Source organism: Hyperolius riggenbachi, chromosome 6 (genome assembly GCF_040937935.1).
Source record: "Hyperolius riggenbachi isolate aHypRig1 chromosome 6, aHypRig1.pri, whole genome shotgun sequence".
NCBI lineage: Eukaryota > Metazoa > Chordata > Amphibia > Anura > Hyperoliidae > Hyperolius > Hyperolius riggenbachi.
Genome location: NC_090651.1, coordinates 199,938,397 through 199,953,114, shown reverse-complemented (window position 1 = coordinate 199,953,114; position 14,718 = coordinate 199,938,397). Strand labels below are relative to the sequence as shown.

General features: G+C 43.8%; 1 protein-coding gene across 1 annotated transcript in view; it reads left to right on the top strand.

The window, feature by feature from the left end:
* Positions 1-14,718, top strand: part of TBRG1 (transforming growth factor beta regulator 1) — a 94,558-nt gene that overhangs the window by 22,049 nt on the left and 57,791 nt on the right. The window contains exons 3-4 of the mRNA XM_068242704.1: positions 1,448-1,518; positions 11,827-12,035. Coding sequence (XP_068098805.1) covers positions 1,448-1,518; positions 11,827-12,035 — 280 coding nt within the window. The remainder of the gene's footprint in view (positions 1-1,447; positions 1,519-11,826; positions 12,036-14,718) is intronic.

Here is a 14,718-nt window from a genome sequence, read left to right as displayed (position 1 = left end):
TACTGCTGCTACTTTCCAGATTCTCTACTGCCCAGTGTCCCCTCCAGCATAGTAACATGATGTTTGTCCAGGTCACCTCTTCAAACCTCGCAGACAGTCTTCTCTGCTTAACCACTCCCCTCAGTGTCAGAAAGGATGGGATGAGCGGTCTATCCTGAATCTACACATGTGACTGCAGTCAGTGCCTGGAGAGAAAAAAAAGTGCCTGGCAGAGGAACACAGCACTGCCGCTGAGGGAGGGGGAGAATGTATTTGGACGGACATGTGCGGGCACTACGGACAGCACTTATTTCAGAGGTTTACTGTCAGTCCGTTCATTTACGGACACTTGGCAACACTGATGGGGCCCCCTAGTGGCCATGGGCCCCATAGCAAGGCTATGGCTTCTATCCCTATTTCTACGCCAGTGCATGTCCGTATATATGCACACAGGTGCCTGGCGTGTGAATTTGACTTGGATTTGGTACACTGCTACCCGTTAGTTTAGTAGAACCTGAATGTTTGGTTCTGTTGTGGGGGATTGCAGTCTCTACACCCTCCTTCCCTATTTAAAAATGATTGTGAAATGAAGGGAAGGATCCAGAACAGCATCCAGATATGCCACCTGACTATGTAAGTTGTGAGAACAAAAAGGCACAGTCCCACAGACCTGTTTGTCAGGCTGATGGATGCTATGAGGAGGACTAAGTTCATTAACGGCTGTTTTAAGTCTCATGATCATCTCATGTCCCGTGATCAAAAGAGTAAAACATTTGAAGCAGTTGTCAGGGCAGCTAGTTCTCCCCATAGCACCCACCAGCTGTTCTAATGTGATGATGTGCCTATGTAAGTGCCTTCTTTCATTATTTCATAACATAAAATAAAGTTGCCACAATGAAATAGCACAAAATGTACATTAAATGCAAGTCAGACATTACTTATGTATATGGCAGAACGGTTTAGCCAAGATCTGTGCTTGTAAAAGACAACAGTATTGTACATTTTCACATGAAACAAAATTTGGTCACTGCATCAATCAACCGCACAGAACTAGTGCAGCAAATAGCAGTGGACAAGTGGAGACGAAGCATATAGTGTACAAATCAGATGTTGAGCATAGTTGTATTCATCTAATGCTGTTTGGTGCACTTTATTGTTGTGGTGTAAATAAAATGGCCGCCGTTTATGTATCTGGTACACGGATTTGGTTTCTCCCTGTGATGAAAATGTAATAAAGGCAATGTGGGTGGTCCCTTGGATCCCTCATTCCACAGTATTATTGCTTCTACCTTTCCTCACTCATTGATAAGAGCCACATTAGACACGTTACGTATTTGAGTTTTGGACTGACTGTGGTCCAATTCCAAGCTGCCTAATTTTGCATACAATTATCATAAACTCTGCATTATTATCATCTCACTGACCATCCCTACTTACAATCCATCTTCTTCTTTGTTATATGTTCCAGGAAAATGCAGCACTTTGTGACGAAGTTGCCCGCATTGAAAGCAAATTTGTCAGAGCAAAAGAAGATAGGAGGTGAACTTGACGTTAAATGTGCATTTCCTATATAGTGATTTATAGTGATGCATGCTGGAGAAAATCCATGAAGCATATATGTGGTGGGAATTAGATATACTGTGAACATCTACTTTTTTCTCTCAGTACCCAATGGTGTTTCAGATCAATACAGTAAAGCTTCATTGCACATTTGCTTTAGTAAAACACCTGCACTGTTGGTCTGTTAGATTGCTCTGGTTAGAAGCTGCCAGGTCAGCTTGCCATTATTGCCGTACTTTCCTTTTAGTAAAATCTCAAAATGTGTATTCCCAATTTCAGTCCAAACTGTTTTGTATAGAGAAAAGTAGGGTTAGGACTTTTTTTTTTTTAAGAATGTATCTGGATCCATTTCTGAGAATTGTCTTTTTTTTTTTTTCCCCCATGACAGCAGCAGTGGTGAATCTTTCCAATAAGGACAAAGATAAGAGTACATTAAAAAAAAAAAAATTGTAGCGTTGGTAAAATCTGTTTTCAAGTTTAACATAATCTGCCTAGTAACAGTTTAGTTAAGACTGCTGACAACTTCCTGTAACCATGCATTTAATGCAAATTTTTGCAAAAATTTGCGTTGCTATGCGATGCCATTGCAAAGCATTATACGCGAATTGCGGCCGTAAAATGTCCGAAAAAATGAAGCAGAACCTCAGATTTTTTTCCCCACGCCTGAAAGCTTAGGATAATTTGCATTGAATGAAAAAAGCCCCATTCACTATCATTTGTTGCTAAACTAATGGGAATTTTCTAAGTGAAAAATCTTTAACAAAACGCACAAGTGGAAACCTAGCCTTATGCTGGGCATACACGGAGTAGATTATGCGCCAGATCGAGCCACTGGCTCGATCCCGGTGCGCCCGGATCGATTCCCGCTCGTCTCCGCGGGCGCTTCTTATCTTTCGCTCATTTTTGTCCCATTTTCCGCCCGCGGGGATCAAGCACAGTATTGATCCAGTGGGGTATCGGACACTTCGGAATAGACTGGAGTCGTTACCCCCCCCCTCCCACCACACCCCCCTTAGCTGAATTTTGGATTCCCATATCTTGGAAAACTGGGGGATCTTATCCAAAATAAGAGCATTTTCTTTTACATACCATAATCATCCCTTTTAGAATTTTCCATTCAGAAGCTATATAGGTTTTGGACATCACTAGTGTGAACTGTAATAGTCTATGCTGTGGGTTTTTGAATTTGGTTGGCTTTCGACCCAGGAGAAAACTTTTGTGTCCTTGCTTATTCTATTTGGGAAAAGTTGAACATTGAGAGGACATATCCACCAGATGTAAATAGTAGAACCCTCAGGAGGAGGGAGCGTGTGCGATCCAGCCTATGCAATTTTGTTTTACTCGTTCTTTTTCATTTTTTTTTTGAACTCATACACATAGAACCAACTCAAGAAGTAGGCTTCATTGCAGAGCTCTTTTTTGTTGGTGTTTAGGTTAGCATCATTGTTTGGAAAAAATATCTCATAGCAAACCTGTTTTGTACTATTGTCTAAAGGTGCCCATACACTAACTCGAATTCCCGCCGATATACAGCAGTTTCGATCACTGGGATCGAATCTGCTGTGATAACGCAACCGCTGACCGATCGACTGATTGCCATCCGACATTGATCGATTCACTCGATCAGTCCTGACAGAAAATTTTCCACGATCGCCGGCGGGTCGGGAGCGCACCGCTAGCGGCGTTCAATTCAGCGACGACCAATAGCAGCATAGCAACAGCAATATCACCTGTCTGGCCAGCGCGAGTCCCTGGGATCTGTTCAGTCACACTTCTTCTGGCTGCCGGTCTTCTTCATGCCCTCTTCATTTTCTGTCGCGTCCTGTGAAGTTCAAACAGTAGAGCGCCCTCTACTGTTTGAACTTCCGCTTGCCAGAGGATGAGACAGGAAGTGGAGGACATGGAGGATGCCGAAAAAGGTGTGGCTGAACGAATCCTGGGTACTCGTGCTGGCGGACAGGTAATATTATTGCTGTTGGCTGGGGGAGCAGGGGCAGTGAGGCAGGCATCAGTGGCGACTTCTCAGGTTTTGAATAGATTTCATGCTGAAATCGATTCAAATCTGTGTACAGTGTATAATAGCATCACAGAGGGAGCTATCTGTTGGTCGATTTGGTTGCAATCAACCAGTGTATGGCAGCCTTTAAAGGGACTCCGAGCACCTCTCATGGGTATGTCTAGACTCTAGATACTCCAACCAGTACTGCAAAGTACTTGAAGCTGCATACCTTTCTGTAACTTGTGCGCTCCTCTTTTATTTGATTGTTTAGTGATTGCTGTTTCTCACGGAAACACCCACATTCGCGGCAGTGAGATCACTGCCATTCAATTATAATTGCGCTAGAGCTTTAAAAAGCGCTTCAGCGATTAGCGGGGATTACCCGCTAATCGCCATAGTGAGAACAGGCCCTTAACCACTTAATCCACCACTACAGTATATCTATGTCAGCTGTGGCACCCTCCAAGCCACAGCCACGTAGATATAGTGACCTGTTTGCAGCCCTGCTGTGCACGATCGGGTGCGCTTCAGAGCGCACCCCCCGGCATTGTCAGCTTCATTACTAATTTACGAAAGGGAACATGTCCCTTATAGCCAATTAGTCCACCCCCTCCCATGAACGATCGCTGCAGTAGTCAACTGCAGCGATCCTTCTTTTGTCCCCCTCCGTGCATAAATAGTTTAAAAAAAATCCACCAGCAAGCAGCCTCACTCACCTTACCTCGTTCCTGCGACTAGCCTGAAGTTACCGGGTCCCGGCTTGATGACGTCATCAAGCCGGGACCGGATATTCGGCATAGCGGGGTTGACTGCAGAGCAGGGATCGGAGGCTCGGGCTTCAGGATAGTCGCAGGAACGAGGTAAGGTGAGTGAGGCTGCTTGCTGGACGATTTTTTTTAACTATTTATGCACCGAGGGGGCTGCCTGATGAAGGGGGGGGGGGTATCTGGCTATTGATTTTGGGGAAGAGGGGGTATTTAAAAGGGGGGGATGTTAGATCACTGGGGGACATCTGGCTAACTAGGGGGGGGAGGGTGTCTATTAGGCACATCTGGCTACCCTGGGGGTGATAATCTAATACTGGGGGCCCATTTAACTATGATGGGGGGCTGGTGCTAATCCTGGGGGCATATCTGCCTAAAATGGGGGAATGCTGATCCCAGGGGCACATCTGGCTATAATTAGGGGCACTATTCTTAGGGGCGCATCTGACAATCTATGCTGGGGGTGGCAAATGCAGGGGACACCTCTGACTAAACTGGGGGGGCTTATATTGGGGACATATCTGACTATCCTGTGGGGTGGGGGGGCTGATACTGGGGACATATTTGGCTATCTATTCTGGGGGGCATAATACTAGTGGCATGGTTTTTATGACAGTAGCACTTTTTTAAGCTGGAACCGGTAAAATCTGAGAAATCATGCATTTTTAATTTTTTTCCTCTTCTTTTATTTTCCCCATTAAAATGAATAGAAAACAACAGTTTTCTTAGTACAAAATACCTCCCAGTAAAAGCCTAGTTTGTCTTGAAAAAAACGGTATATAGATCATTTAAGTGTCATGAGTAGGGATAAAGTTATTGCTGATTAACTAGGGTCATGGCTAAAACATCAACACGGCTCTGGTCCATAAGGGAGAAACAAGGTCTGGATGCGAAGTGGTTAGTGTTATCTCCCTTCCACGGGAATATTGCTTCTTTATCTATTTGACTAGTTTAACCAGTTCGGCCTATCTGGACGAGTTTCCTCGTCCAGATAGGCACTGCTATTTTCCCTGCGTGGTGCGCGCGATCGGGCCCGCGCGCGCACCCGCTGCCCGCCGCTAGTCCCCCGATTAGTGAATGGGAATATAATTCCCATTCACCGATCTAACTTCCCCGCAGAAATACCGACGCTTTCTCTCCAGAGAGCGCGGTATTTCTGCCCCCAGGAAACTTTTCCCCAGCATTTTAGTTCCTGGATGCGAGATCGTTCGCATCCAGGACTTTTTTCACTGTGGCCATCTTGTGGCCAAATAGTAAACTGCACCCACATACATTTTTGATTAAAAAATATATAATTTTACATTTAAAATTAGCAGTTTCCCTCCCACACCAAAAATTACCCACATACACTTTTTTTATTAAAAAAAAAAAAAATACAATTCAAAAAAAACAAAAACAACATAAATAGTTACCCAAGGGTCTGAACTTTTTAATTATGCATGTCAAGAGAATATGTTATTATATTATTTAAAATTATAAGCTTATAAATAGGGATGGACGCAAATTGAAAAAATGCACCTTTATTTCTAAATGAAATATCGGCACCATAAATTGTGATAGGGACATCGTTTAAATGGTGTAAGAAACGGGACATATGGGCAAATAAAATACATGCGTTTTAATTACGGTAGCGTATATTAATTTCAAACTATAATGGCCAAAAGCTGAGAAATAATGAATTTTTTCAGTTTTTTTCTTATTCTTCCTGGTAAAATACATTTACAGTAAAGTGGCTCTTAGCAAAATGTACCCCCCAAAGAAAGCCTAATTGGTGACGGAAAAAACAAGATATAGATCAATTCATTGTGATAAGTAGCAATAAAGTTATAGGCGAATGAATGGGAGGTGAACGTTGCTCGGATGCATGATATTTTCGGCACTGCGGCGCTGAACCGGTTATATTTTCTGCCAAGTTTTGCTAGGTGATTAAAGCGCATGCCCCAAATACACAGGGTGTAAGCTATGAATGGCGCTTTAAGCTGGATTTTCTGTGGGAGGGTTCCAGAGGCCCAGAAGAGCAAAGAATCTTCTGTATGCACTTAAAGCGGGATTATATAGTTACATAGTTATTTAGGTTGAAAAAAGACATACGTCCATCGAGTTCAACCAGAGAACAAAGTACAACACCAGCCTGCTCCCTTACATATCCCTGTTGTTCTACTTTATACAGAAGTGGGATTGGTGCAAGTTGGGATGAGTTTAAAGGGGCAGTATGGCGAAAATTATGCTTTTTCCATTAACTCCACATCAGTTATTTAATATGGAGAGCATACATTTTACCATAGACCTTGTGTGGAAAAAAAAAGTGGCTGATAACACTAATTAACACTAATTCTGCCCTCCTAGAGAGCTGAGCTGCCTCATTACCATGCTGTTTGCAATGGACTCCACTGATAGTAGCAGACATTCCAGCTGATTGAGGGCATTTTTCCACTACCCTGCAGTTGCGATTTGATTCCGATCGCAAATGCAAGGTACATTAAACTAATGGAAACAGCAGCTGCAGTTTCCATTAGTGCAATCCGACGCGATTTTGATCCAAGCGCAATTGTCGTCCTGCCGCGTTTTGGATGTGATTGAGCTCTACTATACTGAGTATATTAGCTCGATCACAAACGCATGGTGGAAATTTAAAGGTGATCGCAATTCTGATCGCATTTTATAGTGGAAAAGAGCCCTTATGATGGCTGATTCACACACTACAGAGAGCCCTGCTGTTTTCATATGTAACTAGCTAAGCAAATAAATAAATAAACAGGCTGTTAAGTAAGTAGCAGTAGCCTGTTTTATCTATTTACTTCGCTAGTTACATGTGAAAACAGCACAGCTCTTTGTAGTGTGTGAGCCAGCCGTTATAAATCAGCTGGAATGTCTGCTACTATCAGTGGAGTCCATCGCAAACAGCATGGTAATGAGGCAGCTCAGCTCTCTAGGAGGGCAGAATTAATGTTAACAGCTATTTTAAAACAAAAAAAAAAGGTCTATGGTAAAATGTATGCTCCCCATATTAAATAACTGATGTGGGGTTAATGGAAAAGCATAAGTTTCACGATAGTGCCCCTTTAAATATCTCATTAAATGAGGTACTAAGAGTCCGCCCACCTTCCTATGCCATTGTGTCCTACAGTATTCTCAACCTCTTATGTCACCTATGAATTTAAATACAGTAGTTCCGACTGCAGTTTTTCATGTGCAGCAAATGCAAGCATCCAAGGAGGACCTGTAAATAATATGTAAGTTTAGGTAACCAGGATATCTATAAGTGTTCCAGAGATGGAAAACAAGAAAGATTTGATACTTACCCAGGGCTTCCTCCAGCCCCATAAGCACATCTCAGTACCTCGCTGTCCTTCCGCGGTCTGCCGTTCAGCTGCAATCAGCCCCTGTAACTGATTCAGTCGGGGTCTTCTGCACATGCGCAGAAGACCCCAACTGAGGCGACTGACTTTCACTTTTAAAATAATAAGAATCATAAATTGTAATTGTATACCACATACTGGCAACAATTCAGCTCCAGCTTTTTCTAGGGTCCTTCAGATAACTGGATGTTGAGGCTTTTATGCACTTTAAAGCGGACCCAAACCAAACATTTTTTTTTATGCAAAATATTTAGTTGCACCACTCTGACACATACAAAGATAAATAAACTCTCCTTCAAGCCTATGAGCATTTCAGTGCTTGCTTTTCACCCTTCTCTTTCCATAACTAGGGTTACAGAGGGGGCAGCCATTAGCAATTCTCCTTTGCTGGACACCATCTACTCAAGCATTTTGCCGGATTCTGTCCCGGCAATATGAAAGGATGGGAGGGGTTTCTCCAATAAATGTAAAATATTTTATATTTGTCATCATGCAGCTGAAAAAAGATTGCTATTTATTATTATAATTTTGAAAACAGATTTCATTTCTGAAATCTTGTATTTTTAGTTTGGGTCCACTTTAAAGGGGAGCTATGGCGAAAAATTGTAAAATTTAAAATATGTTTAAACATATACAAATAAGAAGTACATTTTTTTCAGAGTAAAGCCGCATCTACACGCGTAGATGCGGCGGCGATGTTCCTTATCAATCGAGCCGCTGATGCGGCTCGATTGATAAGATCCGACAGGACGGATCTGCCCACCGCCGATTCTCTGCTTGCTCCCCATGAGGGGACAATGGCAGGGAATCGAGCGGAAGATAAGCTGCGGCGAGCGGGTACGCGCGGGGACGCGGAAGAGGCGATCCCGCCGGATCGGAGCCTCGTCTACCCGTGTAGATGAGGCTTTAAGTGAGCCATAAATTACTTTTCTCCTATGTTGCTGTCACTTACAGTAGGTAGTAGAAATTTGACTGAACCGACAGATTTTGGACTAGCCCATCTCTTCATGGGGGATTCTTAGGGTTTTGTTTATTTTCAAAAGCACTTAGTAAATGGCAGTTGCTCTGTCCAACTGCCAAAAAGCAGGGAAGCTGGCTGGTGTTCTTGAGCTTTTTTTAGATTGCACTGTTGTTTCCTACTGCAGTCAGCTTGGCAGCTTGGTACTCTTTGTCCTCCCAATTCCGTAGACCAGAACTCTTTTTATTTTTAATATAGAAAGGTGACTAGAAATGATCACAAATAATAGTGTATTGGCCTTTAATTGGCAAGATTCTACTTAGCTTTGTGTTAAAGCAGACCCAAGATGAAAAACTAACTATGACAAGTAACTTGTCTACATATCTTATCTAAAGTTTAGATAGTTTTCTCCTCCACCGAACCTGCAAACAATCTCCCGTTTGCACTACTAAAAGGTACCCTTACCCTCCAAACGTGCCCCAACACTATCCTGACGCAAGCCTCCAGGGTTTGGCGGACGGCGAGCAGACTTATGTCCCATTCCACATGGGAATACTTCACACCCCTATGGCATAACCCTAAACTACCTGAACTACTTAAACTCTGCAACACTTTCTGTTGGGCTGATTCTGGAATCCATTACTTGGGCCAAGTCATTACAAAATCATCTCTGCGCCCATACACAGATATTCAAAACCAATATTCATTATCCCCACAATTTCAATTTATGTACTTGCAACTCCAACATGCTCTGCGATACCAATTTCCTAATGGCCTCCCTTCCATCGAAACTTCAACTCTTATGAAATTTCTTAAAGACGGCCCACAGCCACACCATATAGGCACTTTATATAATATACTGAATGAACATATAGCCGGCCCAATTGTGGAAAAATCCAAAGACAAATGGTTGCAATTAAATTTCCAAATTGATGAAGAGGAGTGGGAAGACTGCCTGCTCGCTACCCGTCTAGTGTCTCCCTGTATCAGAGATCGCTTAACCCAATTATACATAATTCACCAAAGCTACCTTATCCCTAAACATATCTCTAAATACTCCTCACATATAGCCAATATCTGTCCGAAATGTGCACTGGACAACCCCTCATTTTTACATCTGCTATGGTCTTGCCCCCCGATTACCGACCTATGGAGACAAGTAGTCAATTTCCTACATGACACCATGGGGTCACCAGCTGCGCTGGATGTCAAATGTTGCATCCTAAATATATACAATGAAGATGTAAATACATTTGATAAGTATTTTCTCATAGAAACAATGTTCATGCTCAAAATGTGTATAGCATTTAGATGGCTATCCCCTTCATGCCCCACATTCCTTGACTGGAAAACTAAAGTAAGGAACTCTCTTCCTCTTAAGAAAATGGTATATCAGCATAGGGGATGCCCATCTAAATTTAACAAAATCTGGGACAAATGGCTGGACAAGGTCCACTGATGCACTATATGAGTAATTAAGGTTGCTAACTGATCTATGCTCACTAACACTCATTATCCTACTCAACTGTCCATTCATTAAAATCCTTGATCTCTGGCTTTCTCCTCCATAACCATTTGGCGTTCTAGCCCCTGTGCAATCAGATACCCGCCACATCGGCTGCACTCTTCTTCTCTCTCTCCCCATATGCCTATACTGTCATGCCTGCTCTCTGTGGGTAACCCTTCCCATCTGCTACTTTCATGTAAATCGTATTATACAGACTATGTTTGTATTTCCTATGTACAAGCTTTGTAAAGTATTTAAGAACTCTGTTCTCCCACGTACTTGCATACTCTGTAATGATCCTTCTATATACAATAAACCTTTTGGTCAATCAAAAAAAAAAAAAGTTTAGATAGTTTACACCAGGGGTCCCCAATTACCGGTCCGCGGCCCACTGCTGGTCCATGGGACGTTTGCAGTTGGGCCGCGGGTCTGTCCTCTGGGGCACTATACTAGCCATACTTAACTCCCTATACTAGGACAACTATGCTAGCTATGCCACCGCACCCCAGCCCCCCTCCCCCGTAACCCGCTGCGCACGACACTGTCCACTAGGACGCGCCCCCAAACCCCCTCCCCTCGCGGCCCCCAGAGAAAAATTTGGTCAGAAAGTGGTCCCTGGGCCAGAAAAGGTTGGGGATCCCTGGTTTACACAGTATATCTAGCTGCAAACAGCTTCAAAAGTTTATAATTATTTATTCCTCTGATACAATGAGGGCAGCCATATTCTGTTTGTCACATTGTCACAGGCTGGTGATGCTATCAGCTTGCCTAAATTCAGTCCCCTGTCCTCCCCCCTTCCCCCTGCCTCTGAAATCAATGGCTAGTATCCTCCTCCTCTTCCTGCCCAAACTGAGCTCCCATAAGCCCTTGCTACAGTGCCAAGGCACAAAAGGAGCTGTGGGAGAGACTTGTTTAGTTTATAGGGAATTAGAGTATTAACCTCCCTGGCGTTCTATTGAGATCGCCAGGGAGGCTGCGGGAGGTTTTTTTTTTTTTATAAAAAAAAATCTATTTCATGCAGCCAACTGAAAGTTGGCTGCATGAAAGCCCACTAGAGGGCGCGCCGGAGGCGTTCTTCTGATCGCCTCCGGCAAGCATAAGTAACAAGGAAGGCTGCAATGAGCAGCCTTCCTTGTTTGGCTTTCCTCGTCGCCATAGCGACAAGCGGAGTGACGTCATGGACGTCAGCCGACGTCCTGATGTCAGCCGCCTCCGATCCAGCCCTTAGCGCTGGCCGGAACTGATTGGTCCGGCTGCGCAGGGCTCGGGCGGCTGGGGGGACCCTCTTTCGCCGCTGCTCGCGGCGGCGATCAGGCAGCACACGCGGCTGGCAAAGTGCCGGCTGCGTGTGCTGCTTTTTATTTGAGGAAAATCGGCCCAGCAGGGCCTGAGCGGCAGCCTCCGGCGGTGATGGACGAGCTGAGCTCGTCCATACCGCTCAGGAGGTTAAAACAAAAAAAAAAGGATTTGGCTTGAGGAATGCCCTATAAACCATATGTAAGGAACACAATTATGCAATGAGTAAAAGTTTATCTCGGATCCACTTTAAGGTATGACCATGCTCTAGCTTGCCCATTGTTTAAAAGGAATGTAGCAGATGTGTGATTAATTGGAAACAGTACATTATAGTTACTATTTGCAAACAAAGATATTGAACTAAAAACTTTTGTTATAGAAAGTATTTGATATTATTCCTCTAGGTTTCTGTTAAAGAGGCTTTTGCAGCTGCAGGCATTAAGTGATGATGACCCTGCCACCGCTCACAGTTCTAGCTTATCACTCAGCTTTGATATGCCTGGTATGGCTGATGGAAATCTGGAGATGAGTCTACCCAGCATGGTGGATGAAGGTGTGGGAAAGAGACTGAAAAAGGATAAGAGAGAGAAGGGCAAAGAAAACAAAGGAGAAGGTAAGTGTTGTACCAGGTTATAAGCCTTATTGGTTCTAATGTATTGAAACTTAAAAAAGTATGTTGTGCCCAAGTGAATTACCTTAGGATTTACTATATGCTCTAATGTTTTGACACTTCCATGGATCCCTCCACATATGGCGTTTGGCACCACGTACAGAACAGACATGCCCCTCCAGCGCTATGTGGTCTTGGGCTCTGTTCAGCCCGTAAGTGCATGGATAAATATAGGCACCATATGATTAGAAAGGGACAAAACGTTGAAGGATGAATGAGTGGTAACAGATACCACTCATACTATAGCTGTGTTTACAGGACTGCTGCCCCGAGAGAACAAAAAAGTAAAGGAAGGAAGGCAGTCTACAGTCTGGCACAACAATTTACTAAAACCTTACAATGTATTCCCTAAACAGTTATCCTACTTCCTTTGGTACTGTCTCCTGTGTGAAAAAAATCTTCCCTAGCATAGAGTACAGCAGGAATGGGAACTGCCATTGCAGTAGATGTTGTTTCAAAATCATTCAGAAAAGTTTTACATTGAGGAAATTGCTCTCTTCTCTGCTTGCTGTTACGCTGAATCGTGAAGAAAAAAAAACATCCTCTCTGTTATGTTTGCTCACCCTTTTTGACTGCAATTAATCAAGACAATCCAGAACACCTTTTCAGTAAAGCTGGTCATACACTGGCCCGATTTGCCGCCATTTCGACAGCAGATTCGATCACTGGGATCGAATTTGCTGCCAATCGTTCGCGCTACACGCCGAATTTCGATCCATTTCGTCCGATCCCGTCGATCGCTCCGTGCGGAAGATTACCGTCGATCGCCCACGGGTAGGGAGCGCGTCGCTAGCGCCGCTCGAGTGCCCGACGACCGACGCAATAGAGCGGCAATACATTACCTGCTCCGCCGGCGCGACTACCCCCGGTCATCGCTGCTTGGTGTCCACGCTGGTCTCCGGCATGCTTCAGTTCCTCCTGCCCGGCAGGAAGTTTAAACCGTAGAGGGCGCTCTACTGTTTAAACTTCCTGCCGGGCAGGAAGACGTAAAGCATGCCAGACCTGGAGACCAGAGCGGAGAAGACAGCGGAGACCTGGTGACTGGAGTCGCGCCGGCGGAGCAGGTAATGTATGCGGGCGGGCGGGCGGGGGGAGCGGCGGCAGCAGCACCACCACCACAACAGATTGTGAACGGTTTCAGGCTGAAATCGGTTCACAATCTGTTTGCAGTAAAGGTAGCCATACGATTCCTCTCTGATCAGATTCGATCAGAGAGGGATCTATCTGTTGGTCGAATCTGATGGCAAATCGACCAGTGTGTGGCTACCTTAACTGTCTAGCAAATAATAGTTTTTCTCTGGGAGTGGCAAGGCTAATCTATTGAAGAAACTCTAACAATGGATTGTAATTAACGTTCGAGATGAAGTCTGCTAAAAATCTAGCAATGAGTTAAAATTAAGATCCAGCCACAAACTTTTTATCTTTAGTTTTTAATTCACTGGAGCAGGGCAAGATTTTTTTTCTAAGTTTTTATTACAATCTGTGTCTCCTGATTTAGGTGAGGGGTACTTCTGCAGCAATAAAGTTGAAGAGAAATCGAGAGCCCAATATGGTGTAGTATGTCAAAATTGATTGGATAACTGAAACAGTGAGATGGTAATACTCACAAACATGGGTTACCACCTAGGTAACCACTCATTAGGCAGGTGAGGAGATTAGACCTGTCCTCACTCAGGATTAAGAAGTCGCTCTCTGTAGATAGGAAGAAAGGGGGTAGATCACCCCTCCACCTGGGGTGGACTCAAATATATTGGTAGGTGAAAAGAGGCGCCAGAAGGATAAAAGTACATACAATTTTTAAAAAATTGCTGGGAGGAAGTGGTGGACTCGCCTCCGTTAAAGCAGACACCAAGGACTGTAAATATATAGATATACACATTTATTGAAAATACCCCAAAGATGCAACGCGTTTCGCGGGCACAGCCCACTTCTTCAGGCAATAAACAAGACCACATGCACACCAATCTACTCCTTACAGCTGGCAGCAGCTGATTGGAGGACTCTCTGTCACCATGGCCACTGACTCCACCCACCCACACTGGAGCAGCTTCTGGATAGGCCAGAGCTGCCAGCATTAACACATTTAAAGCAGCGAGCAACCTCACAACAGTACAATGGTGCTCTGCTTGCTATAACTGAATTGCTGGTAAGTCTTTATTTTTAACCACTACACATGCCTTTTTTTCTCTCTTGCCAGCTACAACTTATTTCATTCCCTACCTTCTACTGAAATATACCTAAAGCGGTCAATTTGATACCAACTTAATCTGATTTACTAACTACCTCTTACCACTGTTATCTAGTCCATTCCCCTATACACATTATGTAGTTTACACCGACCCATTCCTTGCAATCACCCCCCTACTATAACATATCACTAAACACTATTTTTGAAATACTATTCTTATTACACTAACTAATAATCCATTTGTATCTTTTTATGGCAACATTTATAGCTATGCCTCTGTCTTTTGTTTACAGTTGTTTATCCCCTGCTTATTGCCTGAAGAAGTGGGCTGTGCCCGCGAAACGCGTTGCATCTTTGGGGTATTTTCAATAAATGTGTATATCTATATATTTACAGTCCTTGGTGTCTGCTTTAACGGAGGCGAGTCCACCACTTCCT